The sequence below is a fragment of the Megalobrama amblycephala genome, linkage group LG19 (assembly GCF_018812025.1).
Source record: "Megalobrama amblycephala isolate DHTTF-2021 linkage group LG19, ASM1881202v1, whole genome shotgun sequence".
NCBI lineage: Eukaryota > Metazoa > Chordata > Actinopteri > Cypriniformes > Xenocyprididae > Megalobrama > Megalobrama amblycephala.
Window position 1 is genome coordinate 5,527,513 of NC_063062.1, and position 26,793 is coordinate 5,554,305.

At 37.9% G+C, this 26,793-nt stretch overlaps 1 protein-coding gene and 1 long non-coding RNA gene across 2 annotated transcripts in view; one reads left to right on the top strand and one right to left on the bottom strand.

The window, feature by feature from the left end:
• Positions 1–14,143, top strand: part of ttc9b (tetratricopeptide repeat domain 9B) — a 37,928-nt gene extending 23,785 nt beyond the window's left edge. The window contains exons 2-3 of the mRNA XM_048169156.1: positions 11,330–11,512; positions 13,658–14,143. Of these exons, the coding sequence (XP_048025113.1) occupies positions 11,330–11,512; positions 13,658–13,752 (278 nt within the window). The 3' untranslated portion in view covers positions 13,753–14,143. The remainder of the gene's footprint in view (positions 1–11,329; positions 11,513–13,657) is intronic.
• Positions 14,144–18,211: 4,068 nt separating this feature from the next.
• On the bottom strand, positions 18,212–25,141 carry LOC125254793. The gene is made up of 4 exons (XR_007181742.1): positions 24,826–25,141; positions 21,830–22,036; positions 18,638–18,823; positions 18,212–18,346 (listed from the first exon to the last, which is right to left on the bottom strand). It is a non-coding gene; the product is annotated as an uncharacterized LOC125254793 (long non-coding RNA).
• Between the last annotated feature and the right edge of the window lie 1,652 nt (positions 25,142–26,793).

The window sequence follows — 26,793 nt, forward strand, 5'->3', positions numbered from 1 at the left end:
TAGTCTGTCTATCTATCTATCTATCTATCTATCTATCCACCTGTCTATCCATTTGTCTATCTATCTATCTATAGTCTGTCTATCTATCTATCTATCTATCTATCTATCTGTCTGTCTGTCTATCTATATATCTATCCGCCTGTCTGTCTATCTATCTATCTATCTATCTATCTGCCTGTCTGTCTATCCATCCGCCTATCTATCTATCTATCTATCTATCTATAAATCCGCCTATCTATCTATCTATCTATCTATCTATAAATCCGCCTATCTATCTATCTATTCAGCGTTTGTTCATGTTGTTTCTTGTTCAGAATAAGCTGCGGTGTGGACCAGACATTTGCCGTTTAGTAAAAGCTCTGGCTACGTGAGAGCAGGTGTTAATCAGTGGCGTAGGTGAAGCGGAGGATCAAGACGAGGTCGGTATGCGGGTGAGAAAGGACACAGTGGGAGGGGAGATGTCATTCAGACTGATGGGTCCTTGCATCAACCATTAAGCATCAAGAGAACTAATTACCATCAGAGTGACAGCAGGGTAATCACCACAAACCAACAGCGCTCCACTTCTATACCTGATGCTGTCAGCCCGCACCTGTCAAAAGAGCCGTGCCCCTGAGAGAGATAGAGGGACAAGGAAAAAAAAGCACAGAGAGGGAGAGAAGATAATAAGAAGTGCAAAAAAGAGAGGGAGAGATCCAGTCCGCTGGAGATGGATGTTCCGGGAGGAGGGCGTTTAAAATCGATTACCCTCAAGTTCTCACTCCCTCTGTTCTGCCTCACCCTTTTGCTATTCTCTGCGCTTCACAAAACACTATCCGCACTTTTCCTGCTTTGCTAATTTTCCTGCCTTTCTAATGTTTGTATCTGCTGACTAGCTGGTAGCTTTTCTGCTTATTTTGGATTTCTCCTCATTTGAAGGTGTGAATATGAGGGGAATCCTGAACATTTGCTCACCAATTCTACCTATTGCGCATCTTTCTCTCCCACACACAACAGCTGTCCCTGCACCTGTTCGGTTTTAGGAAAACTCGAGCCAGCGAACTCCGAAATCGTCTTAAAGGGATCGTTTACCCAAAAATAAACATTCTGCCATCATTTTTTGTCAATTTCTGTCCAGACCATTATGACTTTATTTCTTCTGTGGAACATAAAAGATGTTTAGCAGACAGGCTACTCTTTTCATACACTCCCTCACTCAGTCCCTTAGCAAACATTTGGGCGAGATTTGTCCCAAAGCCAATACGTTGCTGTGGGTGCCAATGGATTGCAAAGTTTTGTACAATAGTTTTCCAGCCTTGGCAGTTGAAAGATTCACGTTTAGGCATCAGGAAGACTAAGCCTGTGGTTTTTGAGGTCAGTTTTTGCCAAGGTTTCTTGGGCACCATTAGTTGGACCTTCCATTCATTTGGCATATGTGACTGAACCACTGTAGCCTGCGCTTTTGGATTACTTCTTCGACTGTTGGTTGATTTTCCCACCTCAGTCTGTTGGTGTCATTTCGAAATGACAAGCTGTTCATTTTTTGGGGTCATCTGTGTTCTTTGGATCAATCTTTGATTGAAAACTAATGAACCATGAAAGAGAACTGACTTGTCTCTGTCAATACACTGATCGGGCATAACATTATGAGCACTGACAGGTGAAGTGAATAACACTGATTATCTCTTCATCACGGCACCTGTTAGTGGGTGGGATATATTAGGCAGCAAGTGAACATTTTGTCCTAAACGTTGATGTATTAGCAGCAGGAAAAATGGGCAAGTGTAAGAATTTGAGTATCACAAGGGCCAAATTGTGATGGCTAGACGACTGGGTCAGAGCTTCTCCAAAACTGCAGCTCTTGTGGGTGTTCCCGGTCTGCAGTTGTCAGTATCTATCAAAAGTGGTCCAAAGAAGGAACAGTGGTGAACCAGCGACAGGGTCATGGGCGGCCAAGGCTCACTGATGCACATGGGGAGCGAAGGCTGGCCCGTGTGGTCCGATCCAACAGACGAGCTACTGTAGTTCAAATTGCTCAAGAAGTTAATGCTGGTTCTGATAGAAAGGTGTCAGAATACACAGTGCATCACAGTTTGTTGCGTATGGGGCTGCATACAGTAGCTGCAGATCAGTCAGGGCGCCCATGCTGACCCCTGTCCACCGCTGAAAGAGCCAATAGCGGGCATGTGAGCATCAGAACTGGACCACAGAGCAATGGAAGAAGGTAGCCTGGTTTGATGAATCATGTTTTCTTTTACATCACATGGATGGCCGGGTGCGTCACTTACCTGGAGAACACATGGCACTAGGATGCACTATGGGAAGAAAGCACGTGGGCGGAGGCAGTGTGATGCTTTGGGCAATGTTCTGCTGGGAAACCTTGGGTCCTGCCATCCATGTGGATGTTACTTTGACACGTACCACCTACCTAAGCATTGCTGCAGACCATGTACACCCTTTCATGGTTCAGGAATGGTTTGAGGAGCACAACAACGAGTTTGAGGTGTTGACTTGGCCTCCAAATTCCCCAGATCTCAATCCAATTGGGCATCTGAAGGATGTGCTGAACAAACAAGTCCGATCCATGGAGGCTCCACCTCGCAACTTACAGGACTTAAAGGATCTGCTGCTAACATCTTGGTGCCAGATACCACAGCACACCTTCAGGAGTCTAATGGAGTCAATGCCTCGACGGGTCAGGGCTGTTTTGGCAGCAAAAGGGGGACCAACACAATATTAAGAAGGTGGTCATAATGTTATGCCTGATTGGTGTATAGCGGTGCTTCAACAAGGGTGACAAATCTATCAAACCTCCTCAGTAAAGTTGGATTATTTCAAGATTGACCCTGTTAGTATCTGGCCCGCTCAGATGACCAGCTTTGTTTTTTTAGCTGTGCAGTTATGTTCTCATATAACTATGATGTAGCATAAAGTGCATCGGGTCCATTAATATGTGATGCCATCATTATTACACGCATAGAGCCACTCAGCAGACACTTAAGTGCAGTCCTCAATATCCACAATGCCACGCCTTATCCATTTGTGTGATGAATCAGGCTGCAGGATTTGTGTGTGTGCGCTTGTAGGTGTGTTGTGGAAAGAGAGAAAGGCCCAGAGAGAAAGATCATGATATCACAAGAGTTAGGAGCCATTAGACCATTATTGCCTGAAACTGAATACACTGAGAGCTCACCAGTGTTCCAGTTGCCCAGAATGAAGATGGACAGGAGCGCGATGGTGGTGTGCTGAAAGGCAGTTTCTCTCTTTCCCATCCCAGACCAAATGAGACAGGCCTGCCCAGTTAATCACTGGAGATCACAGTTAAGGTGCATGAAATGACACTTTTAAAGGGGACATATTATGCAAAATTCACTTTTACATGGTGTTTGAACATAAATTTGTCTCGGAAGTGTACGTACACAACCACCCTATAATAGTAAAAATCCACCCACTCCTCATTTTTAATCACCATAAATCATAAGCAGTGTCTCAGAGCAAGCCATTTGCAGATTTTTCCTTTTGTCACGTCACAAAATGCCTAGGCCCCGCCCACAACTGCTGATGGACTCTGTCCTATTAGCATAGACCCCGCCCTCAGTTAGCTGTACATGGTCCGCGATATTTCTATCCGCATTTAAGTGAGAAATGAATTCTTATTAAAGCTACTAAAGTTATTCAGTCAAGAGCAGTGAGTGATTTTCTGTTTTCCTTTTGTTGTTTGTTTCATATTACAGTTTTTCTCAGTCGCTTTGGTGCATTTCTCACATCACTCTTTACATTTGCACAACAGTTAGTTCAATCTCCACAACATTTAGTCATTTGTGCACATCATAGTAGCAGTTTCTCATTCCTTCGAACAAATTGCAAATGCTTTTGGACATGCATCAATTGCTTTCATACAACTCTCTGCTATTTACAACATTATCATTTGCTTATGTCATGTCAGTCAAAATTAACTATACTTGTGAATGCTGAATAGTCATTCCATATAAAACTAATAGTCCTCATTTCATTGCTTGAGTCATTACATACAAAAATGTTGAACTAGTTGTCAAAATCTGTCAAGCAAATTTTACACATTTTTGTAAAATCTTTTTTTCCTGAAAATGTCTCCTAAATTGAACAATTTCTCTCAAGTGAATCTCAACTTTCACTGATGAGAAGGGGTGTGTGAAGCATTAGTTGCAACCAATGATAAGCCACTTCTCTACAATCCCATAAACCCCCACTTTACAAGCATATACGAACCAAGCAGGACATAGTGTGTACCATTTCTACAATACTGTGACACAGAAGTGGAAGGTCAGCCTCGTGGAAGAGGGGTAAGGGTGCGGGGAAGAAGGGGAAGGGGAAAAAACAGGGGAAGAGGAAGAAGAGGCCAATAGGCAGATCCCTGATGAAATCAGGGCTACAATTGTGGATCATGTTGTCAGTCACGGCCTCACAATGGCTGAGGCTGGTCGAAGGGTGCAGCCAAATGTTGGGAGAACCACTGTAAATTCAATTATTCAAACATTTTGTTGGGAGAACATGTGTGTATAAATGGACAGTAATTCAGCACTAAACAATCTGCACTGCACTACTGTCATCGTGTCATACATGAAGCTTCCAGTGGGACAAGAACTTGTCACTGTACAATTTACATTTAGACGTACAGCTTTACTGCATCACACATTAGTGTATTGTAGTGTACAGTAGTGTTACAGTAAAGATTTGCCATATGTACTGCAATATTGTTTACAGTTGTGCACAGCTCTATCCAAAGGGAGTTTATGTTTGTTGCAAATAAGGGTGTATTTTTTCTTTTGCACAATGCTGTGAACAAATTAGAATTGCAAAGAGCATATGCAGTAAAAATGTGAAACATACATATTCAGTGTCTTGTACTCAGTTACCTCACTAAATACAGTAATGTGTAACTTTACTGTATTTTTCAAATGTCTGTGCAAATAGTATATAGTGCTGTCTTGAGCATTTTCAGGTAGTGTCACCAAGATCTGACTTTTTTGCATTGGAAAACATTGACAGAGTAAACTGTCATAATGAAAACATGACAAAGTCATTTGACTATCTTGTTCATAAACAATGGTGTCTGGACTTTTCATCTTGATGACACTGACACTTTCATTGACATAAATACTTGCTTTTGAGGAATGACTTATCCATTTTGAGCAAGTGACACGCTTTTGCAGGTTATCAACTAGGTTTTGCAGTTTGTACTAATTGTTTTGAGAACTGCATTAACTGTTGTGCAAATGTAAATATTGATGTGAGAAATGCACCAAAGCGACTGAGAAAAACTTTAACAGCATATATAGCAGTAGGTGCTGTATATTATGCTGCTGTCACTTTAATACGCAGATCTAATATACACATGCGATTTCTTTACTTGCTGTTTACGTTCACAGACATAACCGACTGTGTTTTTGACTGTGTGTGTGTTTTTGACATAACCTTGTGTGTATTTAACAGTTTATGTGCAATAACACATGAAAGAGAACTTAGTTTAATACTCACAGGACGCGCCGTCTGACATCCAGTTCTCTGTTCATGTGCTTCAGGTTTATGCTCTGAGAAAACCATATATCAGAAGTTTAGACTTGGCTTTAAAAAGCATGCAGATAATAAACTTTCATGATGATGAAGAACTGGAATGTCACGTGATCGTGATGCGATAGAGATGATTTAATCAAAATCATAATGATGTTTTACTTTTACTTTTACTTACTTGGCAGAGTATTATTCCGAGGCACGAGCTGTACAGGTTCTGCCCTCTTCTGGAAAGCGGGGTGAGGAGCAGCAGCTCATTTGCATTTAAAGATACATGCACGAAAACAGCATGTTTTTCCTTCCACTAAAAAATTGGCATTTACAACATGGTATAATAAATGATCTGTGGGGTATTTTGAGCTTAAACTTCACAGACACATTCTGGAGACACCAGAGACTTATATTACATCTTGTAAGAAGGGGCATTATAGGTCCCCTTTAATTTTTGAGAAACGCTGTTGATATTTGAAATCACTAAAACAAACACGCCCCTACCCAAAAGGATCACACCCCATCTTGATAGACCCGCCCCCATATTCACAAACGCGCTATGCACAGGCACCTCCCCCCCTAATGAGAGGACACGCCCCTTACTGCTGATTGGCTACAAGTGTGTTGTGGTGCTCAGTCTGATCCACTTTCAACAGCGTTTCTCAGAAATTGCTTACTGCACCTTTAATCTGTCAGTAAATTTCTGTATTGTCTTAGAGTGAAAGTCAATACATACCTAACATTGTACTGCATGTGATGTTTTGTTTCCTGAAATTTGTACAGTGTTATCTTGAGAGTATTTTATTGGGAAAAGTGAAAACCAGAGACTGAGGGGAAAAAAATGATAGAGAAACCAGAGGGAAATCATAACAAATGAAAAAAGGTGAAAAAGATAGCGGGAGAGAAAGGAAGAAAGCCTTGACAAACTCTGCAATGAAATTTCGGCTATAATGACTCATTTAGATTAGATTTTCCCTTTCAAAGCTTTTAATTTGTCATCTAATCATGTTTATCTCACTGCTGCTCTTGTTAGTTAGTCCTTCTGTCTTTATAACCTTCATTAGGGTTTGGCAAACCATGTTTTCTCCCCTTTTCCTCCACTGAGTATATGTGTCTGATTTAACAGCTGTTTGAGCAGTCAGCAGATGTTTGCTTTAGTTTATGTCTCTACAACAGCACACATACTTCCTTTTATATGCAGCGTCATTTTCTAGTGTTATCAAGTCAAGTCAAGTCAAGTCAAGTCAAATTTATTTATATAGCGCTTTTACAATTGGTAATTGTTTCAAAGCAGCTTTACATATTAGAAGCACAGAAAAAAGGGAAGTGGTTAAAAATAAGCTGTACAAACAAGCGTGGTAATATGTAACATATACAAGATGGTGCTACATTAAGCCAATGTCGGCTGACTCCCAGGGGTGGAAAAAACCCCCTAGGAGAAAAACCCAGCGTGCTAACACTGGGAAAAAAGTCCTAGGAGGGAAAAAACCCCTTGGAAGATATATATAATATATGTAAATGGATATGGAGATCAAAATCTGAATTATACATTTTTATTATAGAGATTAAAAATAGATTATATATAAATATATGTAAGCGGATACGGGGATTAAAAATCTGAATTATAGATGCAGCCAGAACTGGATCTGTAGGCCCATTGTCTCCTGGGCTACGTTGTAGTCAGGTCCAGACACAGGTTCTCCATCTGATCTGGATACGGCCTGGATCCAGCACCCGGCAAACCTCAGGATAAGCAGAGAGACAGATATTAGCGTAGATGCCATTCTTATTCTGATGTACAGGTATATCTAGTGTTATAGGAAATGTTCTCGGTTCCGGCCGACCTAATTATTGCAGCGTAACAATCCTTTAACGGATTTGAAAAATGTTAATGTATTGATAATGTGTTATGTGTATGCAAGAGCAAAGAGATGTGTTTTTAGTCTAGATTTAAACTGACAGAGTGTGTCTGCTTCCCGAACAATGCTAGGAAGATTGTTCCAGAGTTTAGGTGCTAAATAGGAAAAGGATCTGCCACCTTCAGTTGATTTTGATATTCTGGGTATTATCAACTGGCCTGAATTCTGAGATCGCAATAAACGTGAAGGACTATAATGCATTAAGAGCTCACTTAGGTACTGGGGAGCTAAACCATTTAGAGCTTTATAAGTAAGTAGCAAGATTTTAAAATCTATACGATGTTTAATAGGGAGCCAATGTAATGTTGACAGAACTGGACTAATATGGTCATACTTTCTGGTTCTAGTAAGAACTCTAGCTGCCGCATTTTGGACCAACTGTAGTCTGTTTAAAAGCCGAGCAGAACAACCACCCAGTAGAGCGTTATGTCATCATTCTCCCAGCATGCCCACAAACATGAGGGCTTTGATAATGCTACTGAGGAATACAAAGGTTTCTTAATAAATCATCCTGGTCTGTCACTCATTTACTTGTGATTTTTACAGATGGCTGGGTTGAGTTCATCTACTGCCAGTTTGGCACTTTCAATGTAGAATTTGTGTAGAGTTTGATCTTTTTCCATCCTGTGCTCAGTCACTACTCGCGTCCTGCGTTATGCCGATATCCCTGACTCATGACTTTCACTGTCAGTGACAGGCAAAGTGATAGTTGCAGGAACGTAACAGGGAAGGACAGGGAGATTGCCGGTATAAGGCAGCAGCTTTTGTCAGTGTATTTGTTGGTCAGCAGGCTCTCGGCTGCACAGACAGACATTAACCTTGGCAGGGGTCAGACCTCTGCCAGTCAGACAGGGCCAAGATTGGTGCTGCACTGATGCAGTAAACAGGTATTGAACTAGATTAAATTCATAAGATACAGCAGGGTCACAGATTTTCACTGTGGTATCACTGTACTTTAATGTTTGATGATGGCAAGAATTAATGGTTAAAAATAAACCTACTAAACTACTTAAATAGCCTAAATAAATACCATATAAATGCAAATACAAAGTATATAAATAAATTATATATATACAATAGAAATACATTTATATAATAAATATAAATACAAACCCGATTCCAAAAAAGTTGGGACACTGTACAAATAGTGAATAAAAACAGAATGCAATGATGTGGAAGTTTCAAAATTCAATATTTTATTCAGAATACAACATAGATGAAATATCAAATGTTTAAACTGAGAAAATGTATCATTTTAAGGGAAAAATAAGTTGATTTTAAATTTCATGGCATCAACACATCTCAAAAAAGTTGGGACAAGGCCATGTTTACCACTGTGTGGCATCCCCTCTTCTTTTAATAACAGTCTGCAAACGTCTGAGGACTGAGGAGACAAGTTGCTCAAGTTTAGGAATAGGAATGTTGTCCCATTCTTGTCTAATACAGGCTTCTAGTTGCTCAACTGTCTTAGGTCTTCTTTGTCACATCTTCCTCTTTATGATGCGCCGAATGTTTTCTATGGGTGAAAGATCTGGACTGCAGGCTGGCCATTTCAGTACCCGGATCCTTCTTCTACGCAGCCATGATGTTGTAATTGATGCAGTATGTGGTCTGGCATTGTCATGTTGGAAAATGCAAGGTCTTCCCTGAAAGAGACGACGTCTGGATGGGAGCATATGTTGCTCTAGAACTTGGATATACCTTTCAGCATTGATGGTGCCTTTCCAGATGTGTAAGCTGCCCATGCCACACGCACTCATGCAACCCCATACCATCAGAGATGCAGGCTTCTGAACTGAGCGCTGATAACAACTTGGGTTGTCCTTGACCTCTTTAGTCCGGATGACATGGCGTCCCAGTTTTCCATAAAGAACTTTAAATTTTGATTCGTCTGACCACAGAACAGTTTTCCACTTTGCCACAGTCCATTTTAAATGAGCCTTGGCCCAGAGAAAACGCCTGCGCTTCTGGATCATGTTTAGATACGGCTTCTTTTTTGACCTATAGAGTTTTAGCCGGCAACGGCGAATGGTACGGTGGATTGTGTTCACGACAATGTTTTCCGGAAGTATTCCTGAGCCCGTGTTGTGATTTCCATTACAGTAGCATTCCTGTATGTGATGCAGTGCCGTCTAAGGGCCCGAAGATCACGGGCATCCAGTATGGTTTTCCAGCCTTGACCCTTACGCACAGAGATTGTTCCAGATTCTCTGAATCTTTGGATGATATTATGCACTGTAGATGATGATAACTTCAAACTCTTTGCAATTTTCTCTGAAAAACTCCTTTCTGATATTGCTCCACTATTTTTCGCCACAGCATTGGGGGAATTGGTGATCCTCTGCCCATCTTGACTTCTGAGAGACACTGCCACTCTGAGAGGCTCTTTTCATACCCAATCATGTTGCCAATTGACCTAATAAGTTGCAAATTGGTCCTCCAGCTGTTCCTTATATGTACATTTAACTTTTCCGGCCTCTTATTGCTACCTGTTATTGCTATATTTTTATATATAATACTGTTCAGAAAGTTAATTTTATTCAGCAAGGATGCATTGCATTGATCAAAGGGCAGTAAAACATTAGTATATTTCTATTTTTTCAACACTGATAATAATAAAAAATGTTTCTTGAGCAGCAAATCTGCAAGTTATAATTCTGAAGTATCATGGAATGATGCTGAAAAATCAGCTTTGATCACAGGAATAAATTATATTTTAAAATATATTAAAATAGAAAACCGTTACATTGAATTGTAATAATATTTCACAATATTACTGTTTTTACTCTATTTATCATTAAATAAACGGAGCCTTGATAAGCATAAGACAGTAGTATATCAATCCTTCATTTAGCTGGTGCATAAAAATAATGTGAGAGGTGAATTCAGGTCATAATTAGAAGTGAGCTTATGCAAGAGCTTAAATGATGAATTGAATTGCAGGATATTCTAAACTCCGGAACATACCAGACACACGCCACACATAAACACATACACCACAACCAGTGAACCCAAATTGAAATATGAAATTGAGTTTCCCAGCCCCTGCCATCAGTGTCCAGCCATGTCATCTGCTGTTGGAATAAATAACCCTGATTGGATGAAGGGTTGACAACACGCACCAGCTGCCTAGCAGGCACCGCAGTAATTCATTTGCCGTGCAGATGTTCTTTCAGGGCCAATGCGTCTAATTAGCTGCAGCTTTTTTTAAACCAAAGACCTCCAACATTTAATTCATTCAATGAATTATTAGAAATGGATGTGGAAAATGTTCATATAATTATCTGCTATATCTGATCTGTCATTCTGGTTAGAATAGTGGAAGTATTAAATAGTCATGTTTCTCATACATATATATATATATATATATATATATATATATATATATATATATATATATATATATATATATATATATATATATATATATATATATAAATGACCCCTTTACACATTCATCCTTAGATGAATTTAGATAACGCATGCACATTTTCAGACACATCCAACACTTTTAGGCAGCAGCTTTAGATTAGGATGTGTCTCGTTTGGTTTATTTTCTCTTTAGACAGCAGATAAAACAATTACTTCACTTGTGTCACTGAGCCTAGAGTGGCTAAAAGATGCAATTAGACCTTCACTTTGTGCTAATGTGGTTATCTGAAACCAACAGCATTAAAAACTGCTGCTCTCAGACCTTCAATACAACTGATGATTGCAACAAAACATACTGCCCTTTATCTCATAGAGCTAGTATATTTCATGGATATTTTTATTCTCTTCTTTCTAGCTGTTCAATGATTTATTTATTTCAGCTATTTTATTGTTTTGTCCTGTCCTTTTCATTGTACTAATTCCCCTCTTTCTTGTTTACACTCTCTCCTTCCTTATAGCATGCTTGCTGCAGTCGGAGCTGGTGAATTATGAGCGGGTTAAGGAATATTGTTTGAAGGTCCTCGGACACCAGCAGGATCACTTTAAGGCCATGTACCGTGCTGGGATTGCCTTCTACCACCTTGGAGACTATGAGTGTGCCCTGCGTTACCTGCGCGATGCCAAGTGCCGTGAACCCACAGGTGGCTTTATGATCGCTTTAATATCATATACAGTGGCGTTTCTCAAATGGTTTTGCATTGTGACTCAACACTAAATCGTGTAGTAGGAATTCACCGATATTAAAATTCCGGCTGATACTGATAAGCTGCTAATTATCTTCATGCTTTGGCCAATATTCTGTCAGTTTTGTTTAAATAAAAAATAATATTGATTATTTTAAATGCCACCAGTGAATTTAGATGGTAAACTTATAACATTAAAATGGATGTTTATTGTTGAAATTTGCTAAAGTTTACATTTAACTGTGTTATAAAATGATTAGTGTTTCTGACGATTAACTTAAAGTGAGTGTTAGATGATGCAGAGGCAATGTAATTATAAAAATATGAGAATTGAGCATGCATGAATTAAAATTGTCATCTTGGCTCATATATCATGCTACCATATAGTTTATCTTACAAAAGTAAACCGAATTTAAATCAAATGCTGAATATTATTAATATGGATCATTTTTACTAATATACTATGACAAATGAATTTGCTCCAAAATAGCCACAACCCAGTGTCATTTTCAGGATTATTTATATACAGTTATAGTATTTATTAATATTTTGAATTAGGTTTTATTTTCATATTTTCAGTTTTCATTTTAGTATTTTGTTATGTGCTTTTTTATATTTCTTTATCATTTATTTTTATTAGTTTAGTAATTCAACTTGTTTTATTTCAGTTAGTTTTTCATTTAATATTTATTTAATATTTTATTTCAGCTTTATTTTATTTAACAATTTTAGTTAACGATAATGAATCTTCCGCGACCCAACAGTTCAGAACCACTGATATATAGAATGTGCATATCCTGTTTTATATAATGGCTGTGATGTTATAAATACAGGTAAACTATTTACGTATTTATGTTCTTGACATGTTCTTGCCTACTGAAGCAACCAAAGATTTTAAGAAGGTTTATTCTTAAGTTGTGTTCACACTTCCAGCGACACGCAGCGACAAAGCAACATGATCCCATTCATTTCAGTCGAGAGCTGGCGATTTCAGGCGACACGAGAGACAGTGATGGTTGGTGATGCATATTCAGCGACGCAACAAACTTAAGATATGTTTAATATGTTCGCTGCAGATAAATAGCCACAATGGCAAAGACCACTTGCTGTTTCTCATTCATCTTTAATATTAAAGGGTTAGTTCACCCAAAAATGAAAATTCTGTCATCATTTACTCACCTTTATGCTGTTCCAAACCCATAAGACTTTTGTTAATCTTCGAAACACAAATTTTTGATGAAATTTGAGAGATTTCTGTCCCTCCATTGACAGCTACGCAACTACCACTTTGATGCTTCAAAAAGTTCATAAAGAGATTGTAAAACTAATCCATATGAATTAAGCGGTTTAGTCCAAATTTTCTGAAGAGACAAGATCACTTTATATGATGAACAGATTGAATTTAGGCTTTTATTCACACATAAACTTTGATCAGCGGACATAAACAGAAGCTCAACCGAACCTGCTTGATGCGCGAGAACAAACAAACCTCATTGGTTCTTGTGGAAGCTCAAACGTGCTGCGTAACACACGAGAATGAACCTCATTGGTTCTCACACGTCATGTGAACATGCTTGAGCTTCCGTTTACCACAACTGATGTGTGAGATGATGAATGTTTATATGTGAATAAATTCAATCTGTTCATCATATAAAGTGATCAAGTCTCTTCAGAAAATTTGGACTAAACCACTCAATTCATATGGATTAAATGTACGATCTCTTTATGAACTTTTTGAGGCGTCAAAGTGGTCATTGCGTAGCTGTCAATGGAGGGACAAAAAGCTCTCAGATTTCATCAAAAATATCTTCATTTGTGTTCTGAAGATGAACGAAAATTTTACAGGTTTGGATGGACATGAGGGTGAGTAATTAATGACAAAATTAATTTTTTTGGGGTGAACTAACCCTTTAAGCATTTTATGTACTGATTTCATTTATATTTATTCTTTTCCCTCCAAAATGTTTGTTTTTAGTGGCAAGCGACCTCTCCATCAGTCACTGGCGACCTTAGCAACAAAGTCGCTGGCAGTGTGAACGCAGCTTTATGCTGGTGTCTTTATTGCACTTCTTATTCTCTGCACTTTATCTTCTCCCCATCCAGACACAAACGTGCTGCGATACATCCAGCTGACGGAGATGAAGATGAATAAGTGCAGTCAGCAGGTCCGTGAAAGTGGGAAAGAGTCACTGGGTTAAACTCGGCCCGAAGCCCACTGCTCCGCCCGCTCATGCCTCGCCCTAACCCTGATAGAAAACCTCTCCTCTCGAGTCTCTGCCCTTTATCCCACAATGCCCCCAATCCCTTGGACAACCAGGATACATGTGCTGCGTTCCCGAAACGAAACGGGCACAGCTACAGCACAGCACCCCGCGACTGTCTTTTCTCGCTCTGTCCCTTTAAATCCAACGTCCCCGGTGCTTTCATTTCCCAGGAATTGAGAATCTGATTGATGAACGAAGAACACGACGAGGAAAAAAGAGGAAATGCTCAACTATAATTATAAAAACAATGGGGGTCTGACATTACAATTTAAAATTACATGATCGAATAAGGATATTAAAATGTGCATAATGTTTTAACAAAAAACATGGGTGGCTGAATTGAGTCTGTAGGTAGAGAATAGAGTGAAAGCACACGTATCAAAGCCACACTGCTACTTAAGTGCAGATGATGAAGGTCGACGATCAGGCTAGTGACCTTTGAACTCACTCTGATCCATTGAGAAATACCCTCTCTACTCGATACAGAGGAGAATCAATGTTTCACGACTAGATCTCACGCTTGCCTGCCAACGCCTGTTACTTTTTGTCTCCTTTTTCTCTCTCTTGAATTTGGACATATCTCAACTCAATTTCTGAACTGTTTCAATTCAAGGGCTAATTCAAGTGTTTGTAATTTGTCCTTTGATATCGATTTTGTTTTTCCTCTCAGTTTGCTGTACTATAGTGGTTTGAGCAAGTTGTTATCTTTCCCTTTCTCAAAGGTACAACATCCTCCGTACTGTGTTTTGTGAACCTCGTTGTCCATTTCCCTTGTATAGGACTGTTGCTTAGCCCCTCCCCCTTAAAGGGACAGTTCACCCAAAAATGAAAATTCTGTCATCATTTACTCACCCTCAAGTTGTTCCAAACCCTGAGCTTCTTTCTTCTGTTGAACACAAAAGAAGATATTTTGAGGAATCCAGATGGCTGATGGTGGCCATAGTATTTTTTTTTTCTACTATAGAAGTCAATGGCTACCATTACAGTCCCTTTAAGACAAGTCATTTCACTCAGCAGGCATGCAAGTGCAGCTCCTATATCTCTGAATGAGGTAACATCAAATTCTCCAAAGCTGTTCGCCAAGCTTTCGATTAAATTTCATAATTGAAATCACCAATGAAATCTGACAGCAATTGTCTAATAAATTTTGTTTCTAAACGCTCGAATCATGACAAAAAAATCAGCATTTTACAGGCTGGATTAAGCTAATTCGCATGCGTCTGACTGTTTCTATAGGAACCGGAGCTTCTAGTGACGCGACGACTTTACCAATCTGCATTTAGAAGGCGGGACTTATTCCGCAACTTTGCACTTTCTCCCATTCATAATAAAAGTGCACCGTCTTTCTATATATAAAGTCTTTCAAGGTTTGGAACCACTTGAGGGTGAGTAAATGATGATAGAATTTTCATTTTTGGTTAAACTGTCCCTTTAAGAGAAGAACGCATCCTGATGATGTCACAATGGTTATGCAGCCTGTTGGAATATCATTAACTAATGGAGCCATATTGAAAACGCTCGTGTTTCCACAAGAAATGGGATCCAGAACATCTGAAGTGCTTGATAAAGGTCTGTGAAACCCCAAACACCAGTGTTACAAAATAGCGGCAAGTAAAACTCAGAGAATTGTAGTTATGACAACCATTAATGTTTTACAAAAGCATTAAGTGTTTGTCCTCCTCTTTTTTTTAAGCTTTGTTATGAAAACTCTGATGTTCTTTGGTTGGATTAATTTCAATGTGCAGATGCTTTTGACAGCACATGTTAGTCTAGTTTGGATTAATGGCTTTGAAGAGATGGGGGAAGACAGATGAAATTATCCATCTGACCTAATATAAGGCAGAGATTTAATTGTGTCAGCGGGACTCTGGGGATTCAGATGAGAAGACGCACTGATGAGATTCAAAACAGATAGCAGGCCACACCAACCCAGTTCATCTCTTTATTGCAGTGGCACTTGAGGAAATGGTGATGAAATAAGGTGCATTCAGTTATTTTTTCTTCATTAAAAAGGTTAACACCTTCACTGAATAGAACTTTTAGTGAATATAATCAGGGTTTGACATTAACACCCTCCAACCTGCCAAATGCGGGTGGATTTCAGCATTGGTGTGTAACAGTCACTCCTACTAGCCACTTTTGCAGATTAAAGGCATCTGAAATAATCATTTTTCAAAAATATCAATTTTCCATACATATCAATACCAAATATCTGAAATGCTTCCAATACTCATTTTCCACAAAAAAGACACACGATCCCAGCTGCGCTTTCATCTCAGACAGACAAACCCGTCTCCCCTCACTCACTCGTCGCATTTGCTCCGGATGAATATTGTTGGTGTTACAAGGCTGGAATTTCGGCGTGGGATTGTGTGTATTGCGCATAAATATATTAAAGGTGCCCTAGATTCAAAAATTGAATTTACCTTGGCATAGTTAAATAACAAGAGTTCAGTACATGGAAAAGACATACAGTGAGTCTCAAACTCCATTGTTTCCTCCTTCTTATATAAATCTCATTTGTTTAAACGACCTCCGAAGAACAGGCGAATCTCAACATAACACCGACTGTTACGTAACAGTCTGGGTGTACGCCCCCAATATTTGCATAATGCCAGCCCATCTTCAAGGGATTGCACAAGCCAGTATTAACGTCTGGAGCTGCACACAGCCGAATCATCAGACTAGGTAAGCAAGCAAGAACAACAGCGAAAAATGGCAGATGGAGCAATAATAACTGACATAATCCATGATAGCATGATATTTTTACTGATATTTGTAAATTGTCTTTCTAAATGTTTCGTTAGCATGTTGCTAATGTACTGTTAAATGTGGTTAAAGTTACCATCGTTTCTTACTGTATTCACGGAGACGAGAGCCGTCGCTATTTTCATTTTTTAAACACTTGCAGTCTGTATAATGCATAAACACAACTTCATTCTTTATAAATCTCTCCAACAGTGTAGCAATAGCCGTTAGCCACGGAGGACAGCCTCAAATTCACTCAGAATAAAACGTTAACATCCAAATAAATACTTTACTCACATAATTCGAAGCATGCATACAGCATGCATGACGAACATCTTGTAAAGATCCATTTGAGGGTTATATTAGCTGTGTGAACTTTGAAAATGCGCTGTAATATAGTCGAGAGCTCGTGTGGCAGGGAGCACGCGATTTAAAGGGGCGGCGCCGAGTGTAAATCAGTGCATTGTTAATGATGCCCCAAAATAGGCAGTTAAAAAAATTAATTAAAAAAAAATCTATGGGGTATTTTGAGCTGAAACTTCACAGACACATTCAGGAGACACCTTAGACTTATATTACATCTTGTGAAAAAGCATTCTTGGGCACCTTTAATTTCCACAGATTTTGTGCTCACACCCAAAGCCGTCTCTCAGTACCAAATTGAGTTGTTTTCTGCTGCTTACAGTGCTTAAACAGTCAAATACACACAAAATAATGTCAAAATGCCAGTCTTGGCGAGTATTCACGTAAACACAGTCAGTTATGCTTTAACGCATGTCTAACAGTATAATGGATGGATTCATGTGTCAGGTCTTAAAGTGACAGCAGCCTAATATACCTGCTGCCAAATTATGAGAATAAAAATATATATATGGCAGTTTTCCTCCATGGTATCGATGTCAAAATTGTGGCCAGTAACTTTGGAAAACCACTAGCCACAGTGGCTGTTGAGCAACAAAGTTAATGTCAATCCCTGAATATAATAAAAAATGATGAATACTCACATGCAATCGAGACTCCATTCATATCAGTAGTTTAATAAAAGCTGATTTCTTCCACATGGAGCAGGTTGAAGTCTCACAACCAGCTGTGTTTAATAGTAATAAAGACAACAATATCAATAATAATAATTTGTTCATTATTATATAGTGCTTTTTCAATGCTCAAGGCCCTTTACAAAACAATAACGAACAAATACACAAACATCATACATCCACACCAGTAGGTGTCAGTATATACTTTTCTGTGATGAATAAAAACTAGTTAAACACAAACAAAAACTTACCGAGTGCACCAAATCAACTCTTGATAATGTAGTCATGAGCAGATTGGCATGAGAAATCCAGTGGATGTTCCAACTTGATCTCATGAGAAAATGTAACTATTTTGCAAGGCAGCAATTTGTATGATGCGATTTGTACGGAAAAGTATGATTTTTTAGAAAAAAGTAAGCATGAAGGTCATCCTCTAACCCCACCCTTAAACCTAACCATCAGTGGGGCGTAAGCAGATCGAGATTGTACAATTTCATACCAAAATGTAAAGTGGTTATGAATCGGCATGAGAGTGTTGGCTGTTCCTGCTTTCCAGCTGTCTCTTGTCTACTCTGTTTTGTGGCAGTTCTCTCTCCACCTTTGACATGTTCTTTGGATTTCTGTACACGGTAAAGGTCATTTCATCTATAACAGAGCAATGCTGACAATGTCCTGTAAGGAATCTCGGTCATCACCTTTGCTTCTTTCAGCTGCGGTCCATATGTCCCCATGTGCTGGATCTCTTTCTGCACAGATGGAGAAACATTAAATCTGACTGTTGTCAACAGACAACAACAAAAGCACAAACTGGTTTATGGACAAGCAAATAAACTTACTGTACTTTACTTTTTCTTGGATGTCACTTGAGGTATGTGTTTGTTGAATGTCAAAGTAGACTTTAAGACATATTAAAATGGTTGTCGAAAGCTTTACTTTATTAAATCGTTTTTATCGATATGTGAGAGAGCAAAGAAGAAGGATAAATAAAAGAGATTTACGGAAAAATATATTTAACATTGTGAGGGGAAGCTTTGTACCTGTGTATATGTTCAGTTCTCCTCTTGTATCTTGGCTTATTTGTGATGTCTTAGCCTTGTTTTTTTGTCTGATTGCCAGTCCAAGGATTCAGGGTTTGCCCTTTGACCTCCAGAAAGGTGGGTCTGGAGAGAATGGCAATAGGGATTTCGAAGAAGAGGAAGAAGGGGTGAGGGTACCCTACTGTCCTGAAAGAGAGAGAAAAATCCACTGGTTTCTTTTTCTTTATTTCTTGCCTGTTCTGGAGAGAGAGACTTGGACCCTCTGGTTGTTCCGGTTACTACAATGTTAATGCATTACTGTACATTCATTGCCTCTTTGGGAAGTACTGTACATACTTCCACCGGACATCAGAAGACCTGCGAACTGGTTACGTTTACCTGCAAGTCAGTCCAGGAATGCACTATTGATTGGTATTTGAAGTCTACGAATAAAGTTTAAAAAGAGAAACTTTTGTAAGTGTATTTTTGTATGCTTTTTCTGATACAAAACCAAACATTTAGAGTAGAAACACAATGACAAGGAAACTACAGATCATACACTCTTAAGGGGAGACACTACAGGCAAAAACACAGTTTTTTCAGGCACCTGTCAATTTTAAGATTTTGCGCTTTTTGGCTTTTCATAAAGTGTTTTTTCAGACTGGTGGAAAGAAAACATCCAAAATACACTTTAAAGTGTACGTTTTATAGCACTTTATCTATTTGCGTCTATAGATTTCAATTACAGTAAATATCTTTAAAGGCCATTTTCTCAAAATGAGTTTTCTCTCCTGCTCCTGAGTCAGAAATCTCCACTTCAGCAGACCTTACATACACCAAACTTTACAGTTTTATTCCTATCTATATTCTGAAGGTTTTTACAGAGGGATTTGTTGATTTTATTCCTAAAAAAAATGGTGAAAATTAATTTTTTTCTGGCTGTTGATAGTATATTCTGATTTATGGAGTGATAAAAAGAGATATCCAAAATTCCTACTGTAAAAACCTTTTAATTTAATATGTCCAAAAATTAAACGAGAATTTTGAACCAGACTTCATCCAATATTCAGATTTTTGTTCTAGAAATGTATGCAAATTAGAGCATATTTAATTAGATAATGCCTCATTTGCATATTTAAACAACATTTTAGAAAACTTGTAATACAAAAATTTTTTGCAATTTTTAATGTAATCAATCAGCTGGGGAAGTATGGTGATATCTATTAGTTAATTTTTTTACCCTATTCACCTGGGGTGTCTCGCCTTGCTGGGTTAAAAACAACCGATGTTGGGTTGAAAATAGACAAACACAGCAATTGGGTTGTTTTAACCCAGCAGTTGGGTTTAATGTTTGCCCAACCTGCTGGGTAGTTTTATTTAACTCAACTATTGATTAAAAATGACTGTATTGCTTGCTTAAAATGAAAATTAACGTTTATTATTTTAATAAATGAACATTTATTAATAAGTTTAATAAATAATAAACAATAAACATTTATTAAATTGCTTATTAATAAATAATAAATAAGTAATTTTGTCTTATTTTTAATTTTCTAACCCATTTTGGGTTCATTTTAGGCCAGTCATATAGTCATTTTTAAACAATAGTTGGGTTAAATAAAACTGCCCAGCATGTTGGCAAACATTTAAACCAACTGCTGGGTTGAGTTAAATGCCATTAACTCTTTCTCCAACAAGTAGATGCAATTTTTCCTGTTTGTTCATGTGACGTTCGGCATAAAGCCTATTGGTTTTCTGTGTTTGCGTTCAAGTCTTTTGCAGTGTATTGCACATGACACTCAAAGGTAAAATAATTAATTAACTTTAAAATAAAGTATCACACAAATGCATCGTGCTGCTCACATGTTCGGCTTTGGCCAATACTGAGCCGGCATTCGAACGTAAACATGGAAGCCTTCACTGCATTCACTACATCAACTGCATATGACAACAGTCCAAATTGTTAAATAAAGTCGTTATTTTTGTTTTGGCGCACAAAAAGTATTCCCATCGCTTCATAACATTAAAGGGTTAGTTCACCCAAAAATGAAAATTCTGTCATTTATTACTCACCCTCATGCTGTTCCACACCCGTAAGACCTTCATCATCTTCAGAACACAAATTAAGATATTTTAGTTGAAATCCGATGGCTCCGTGAGACTTCCATAGGGAGCAATGACATTTCCTCTCTCAAGATCCATAAGGTACTAAAAACACATCTAAATCAGTTCATGTTCGTTCAGTGGTTTAATATTAATATTATAAAGCGACGAGAATATTTTTGGTGCGCCAAAAAAACAAAATAACAACTTATTTAGTGATGGCCGATTTCAAAACACTGCTTCAGAAAGCATCGGATCATAAATGAATCAGTGTATCGAATCATGATTCAGATCACGTGTCAAACTGCCAACGGCTGAAATCACGTGACTTTGGCGCTCCGAACAGCAGATTCGATACACTGATTCATAACGCTCCGAATCTTCCTGAAGCAGTGTTTTGAAATCGGCCATCACTAAATAAGTCGTTATTTTGTTTTTTTGGCGCACCAAAAATATTCTCGTCGCTTTATAATATTAATATTGAACCACTGTACTCACATGAACTGATTTAAATATGTTTTTAGTACATTAATGGATCTTGAGAGAGGAAGTGTCATTGCTTCCTATGCAGGCCTCACTGAGCCATCGGATTTCAACTAAAATATCTTAATTTGTGTTCCAAAGATCAACGAAGGTCTTACAGGTGAGGAACGGCATGAGGGTGAGTAATAAATTAATTTTTGGGTGAACTAACCCTTTAAGGTTAAACCACTGTAGTCACATTGACTATTTTAACAATGTCTTTAGTACCTTTCCGGACGTTAAAATTGGCAATGACGTTGCTGCCTATGTGTGGATCAAATACACTTGAATTTCATCAAAATATCTTAATTTGTGTTCTGAAGATGAACGAAGGTCTTGGAACGACATGAGGGTGAGTAATTAATGACAGAATTTACATTTTTGGGTGAACTAACACTTAATATGGTGCACAAGTTATATTGTCTACTTTCATTGTACAAACCAATGGTATCCTGACGTATGTAAAAGAGCAGCTTGGATGTTTTTCAAACAATCTTTGTGTTCATACAGGTCGACATCTGGGTGAGTAAATGATGCCAGAATATTCATTTTTTTGTTGAACTATTCCTTGGCTCGAGGTGTCCGTACCCATCAGCTTTCTCTCTTCACAGTGCTGAGCACCAGCAGCCGAACATTCAGAGATTCAGTGTTTGTTTGAATCCTCCACAGACTTTGTGTTGTAGCAGTGGAACTACCAGTCTCTCCCTCCACCCTGTCCTTTTATACCTTCTCTCTCTCTCAGTGGGACGTGGTGTGTCTGTCACCCCTGACTTCCTTCCATAATGACATTCAGGGCTGTGAATATAAAAGGTGAGAGAAAAACAATGTGAACACTTGAAGAAAAGCAGGAGGAAAATAAATGATAGGAAAGGAAATCTATAAAGAGGCAATTACAGAGAAGACCATAAATTTCATAACATTACACTGACAAAATCATTTGTAATATCAGAAAAGAGGATTCTGATCAGTTAGGGATGGCCAGTTTGTATATTATCTTAGGAATTAGAGAGAAAGAGTGAATAATTTATTGAATGGAAATGATATTATAATTAAAATAACATTATTAGATTAATCAGAAAATAAATTATGCAGCAGACTGTATATAAAGCATGTTAAATCTAATATTAAATGAAAAGTTCATATGTGGAGGTCAAAACAGGTTCTTCTGTGTGTGTAAATCATAAATCAATCCCTCACACATTTCTGTCATGTCCACCATCTTCCCGTTTTTTCTTTGTTGTTGCTTTTTATAGCATCGCCATGGAAGTGAAGTGTGGTTGCTAAGTAACTGGCTGGCGTCTGCTGCTGCTTTCACAGACAAGAGCAAAGCTATGTCAGTGTTTGAGAGCGTGGCGAGTCTGAGGCTGATATAGTTTATAGTATAAAACAACTTTGGTCAGCTTTTTATATTGAGTCAGGCCCCGTTTTTCAGCATTTAAAGTATTTGCTTGACCCCAAAATGAAAATTCTGTTTTAAAATAATTACTCACCCTCATGTCGTTAAGTGAAACTGACATGTGAAGTGACATGCCTTAAAGGGTTAGTTCACCCAAAAATGAAAATTATGTCATTAATGACTCACCCTCATGTCGTTCCAAACCCGTAAGACCTCCGTTCATCTTCGGAACACAGTTTAAGATATTTTAGATTTAGTCCGAGAGCTTTCTGTCCCTCCATTGAAAATGTGTGTACGGTATACTGTCCATGTCCAGAAAGGTAATAAAAACATCATCAAAGTAGTCCATGTGACATCAGTGGGTTAGTTAGAATTTGTTGAAGCATCGAAAATACATTTTGGTCCAAAAATAACAAAAACTACGACTTTATTCAGCATTGTCTTCTCTTCCGGAATCCTTTTGATTCAATTGAATTGATTCCATTGAACTGATTCCATTGAATCCTTTCATCTGTCGGCGTTGGTAATGCACTTTTACGTCGCCGTGGTTGTTTTTGGCGATTAGGACATCCACGACATTTTGAAGCATCGAAAATACATTTTGGTCCAAAAATAACAAAAACTACGACTTTATTCAGCATTGTATTCTCTTCCGGATCTGTTGTCAATTTGCGTTCACGACTCCGCTTCTTCTTCTTCTTTTTTTTTTATGGCAGTTGGCATCCAGCTTATTGGTGCATTACCGCCCCCTTCTGCTCCGGAGTGTGGTTCACGACTCCGCAGTGACGCTGCTGATGTAAGACGCTGCTGACGTGTTATCTGGTGCGCCAGAGCTTCGTTTACAGTCTGAGGGAGACACACGCTGTATTCAAGCTATTCTACATTGTTTGTATTTTGGTATTGCTATATTTTTTAAAATGGTGCATAAGTGTGCATGTCGCGGATGTCCTAATCGCCAAAAACAACCACAGCGATGTAAAAGTGCATTACCAACGCCGACAGATGAAAGGATTCAATGGAATCAATTCAATGGAATCAATTCAATGGAATCAATTCAATGGAAAGGATTCCGGAAGAGAATACAATGCTGAATAAAGTTGTAGTTTTTGTTATTTTTGGACCAAAATGTATTTTCGATGCTTCAACAAACTCTAACTTACCCACTGATGTCACATGGACTACTTTGATGATGTTTTTATTACCTTTCTGGACATGGACAGTATACCGTACATACATTTTCAATGGAGAAAGCTCTCGGACTAAATCTAAAATATCTTAAACTGTGTTCCGAAGATTAACGGAGGTCTTACGGGTTTGGAACGACATGAGGGTGAGTCATTAATGACATAATTTTCATTTTTGGGTGAACTAACCCTTTAAAAAATATTAATCTCAACACAACACGCATGTATGCATGTTGTGTTGATGCAAGAGACGTTGCATGAACATGCATAAAGTGGTAAATTATGTTTGTTTCGTTATTGTTTTGCGCAAACAAAGCACTCGTGTCGCTTCATAAAACCACCGGAGTCACATGGATTACTTTTATGATCTCTTTACGATCTTTCTGGGGCTTTAAAGTGGTAGTTGCGTAGTCTGTCAATGGAGGGACAGAAATGTCATTAAAAATATCATCATTTGTTTTCCAAAGAAAAATGTCTCATGGCTTTGGAACCCCAGGTGAAAAAATACTTTAGTAATTTAGAGTAAATACTATAGTGTTTTTGAAGCATACTATATAAAAATTGTAGTATACTGTATATATTATAGTATTTACAACACTTTGTTAATGAATGCTACAGCATACTATAGTATTAACTGTAATGAACTGTTAAACTGTAATAAATACTGTAGTATACTTTAGTTTTTACTACATTAAACTGTAGTGTACTGTAGTATAATATACCCTATTGTTGTAGAAAACAGTACAACATTGGGTAAAGTAGTTTGTGTAGTTGTTATATTACCTATAACTATAAAATTACCACATTAATTCAAGTACTTTACTGTAGTATTTACTACAAATTATAGTATGTTTTCACCTGGGAGGGTAATTTATGACAGAATTTTCATTTTTGGGTGATCGGTGTTATCGAGCAGTTTGGGTGTGTGGATTATAATTAATTATTTATAGTTTTAAATTATTTTGTCTCTATATATGTTTATGTCTCTCTGCAGAGAGGAATACCTCAGTGTGGCATCTTCCTATTGTCCTCAGAGAACAATCGCTGATGTAAACAGACCAGTGTCTGAGAGCGCGCGCACGAGCACGAGCACGAGCACGATGGAGCCAGAGATTCTGCTTCTTATGTCATGCTTTTGTCCACGGCTATTCTCTTAAAGGTAAATTAGCTGTTTCTTTGGGTTTGCTTTAAAAATGTGTGACATTAACTTTATTTTATAAGAAAGAAAAAAACACCAAACGGAATTGATAACGAAGCTGTTGTATTTGTGCTTACACATGAATCCGTTGCGTCATAATAACTTGCAGTGCGGGAGTTTGTCGACATCTAGTGGCCATTTTTTAAAACCTCGACCTGGCTTTATTGTTTAGGGGAATAAAATGATGCATTTGGCTTGAATTCCTTTTAATTTTGAGATGTGTAAGACAAAATCTTCACCATAACAGATCTGCAGTAAGACTCTTGCAGTACTACAAGTGAAAAGCTAAATTTAGATTTGAAGTACATTTTTTAAGTCTTAAAATCTTATGCATAAATGCATTCAGTTAATTTTGTAAAAAATCTAATGTTTTTATGAATAAAACTAACCATAAAGAAAATCTATAGTTTCTAATAATAATAATAATAATAACCTACATAACCCCATATTTTCATGTGTTATTTCATATTTTTAATGACTTAACTATTATTCAAAATGTGGAACATTGTAATAATAAAGAAATCAGCATTACATTAACTCAGCTGGAGATATCTGTAACTGAAAATTATTAAAAAATATTAATAAAAAGGTTACTGTTGCATCTTTTAACAAGATGTGATGTGTTTTGTAATCATGAAACCACACAAGAGATATGACAGAAAATGGCTTTCAAAACCAACATATCACTGCTTGTAACAATTATTTTAATAAATACTCTTAGTGTTCCTCACACAGGAAATAAGGTGGTGGGTTTGTTCAACCCCCCTGCACAGAGAATTACCCCATACAAATTATAACAATAACACAAAAACACATGCACACACACCCGCCCGCTCACACACACTCACATACAGACGCTCATTGGTGGACAGTCAAAAAAAATACTGTCTACTACCAGGTTTAACGGTTCAGCACAACGAATTTGAAAACCCTCCAGTGTTTGTTTCTCAGCACCGCTCAGTCCATCAAAAGAACGTCCACGAGTGTGACGTCATTAATGATCTCATCGCGCGTCTCTTTGTCATGACAGTGTCCTTCAGATCTGGTGTACATGCATATTGTCATACTGTTCCTTTCTCTTCAAGTTGAACTGTTCAGTTGGTGGAGGAAGAACGTCACTTAAGGAGGTAAGGAACTGTCTGTCTGGAACACAATCATGAAAAACAGGTAGTACATGTTTGCTCTTTATTGCCACTTACAAAAACCCTAATGTTCCCATTTCTGCCCTTCTCTCCTCAAAATGCTCCTCAGAGGAGCTGACATTGTGTCGAGGAGAACAGAGGCTTTTCAGATGATTTTATGATGAGAGGGGGAAGGAAATGCTGTTCACTGGAAACACTCTAGAAGAGAATAAATGAGCAGAGAAGGGGTTTATTCATCCAGTTATAGTCAGACGCAGTAAGAGGCACTTTCCACGAATATGGTACAAAAGCTTGACCTTCAAAAAATTTTGGAGGTCAAACTAATTACATCAGTTGTTTTATTCATTTTTCTGTAAGTGTGGGGCATGCACACTACTTTTTAAAAAGTTTTGGGGTCAATAAGATTTTTGTTGTTGTTGTTGTTAAAGAAATTAATATTTTTATTCAGCAAGGATGCATTCAAATAATCAAAAGTGACAGTAAAGACTTGTATGTTGTTACAAAACATTATATTTAAAATAATTGCTGTTCTTTGCTTTCTATTCATTAAAGAATCCTGAAAAAAACACACACAAAAAGATTAAGCAGTTTTCAAAATTCATGATAATATGTTAAAAATGTTTCTTGAGCAG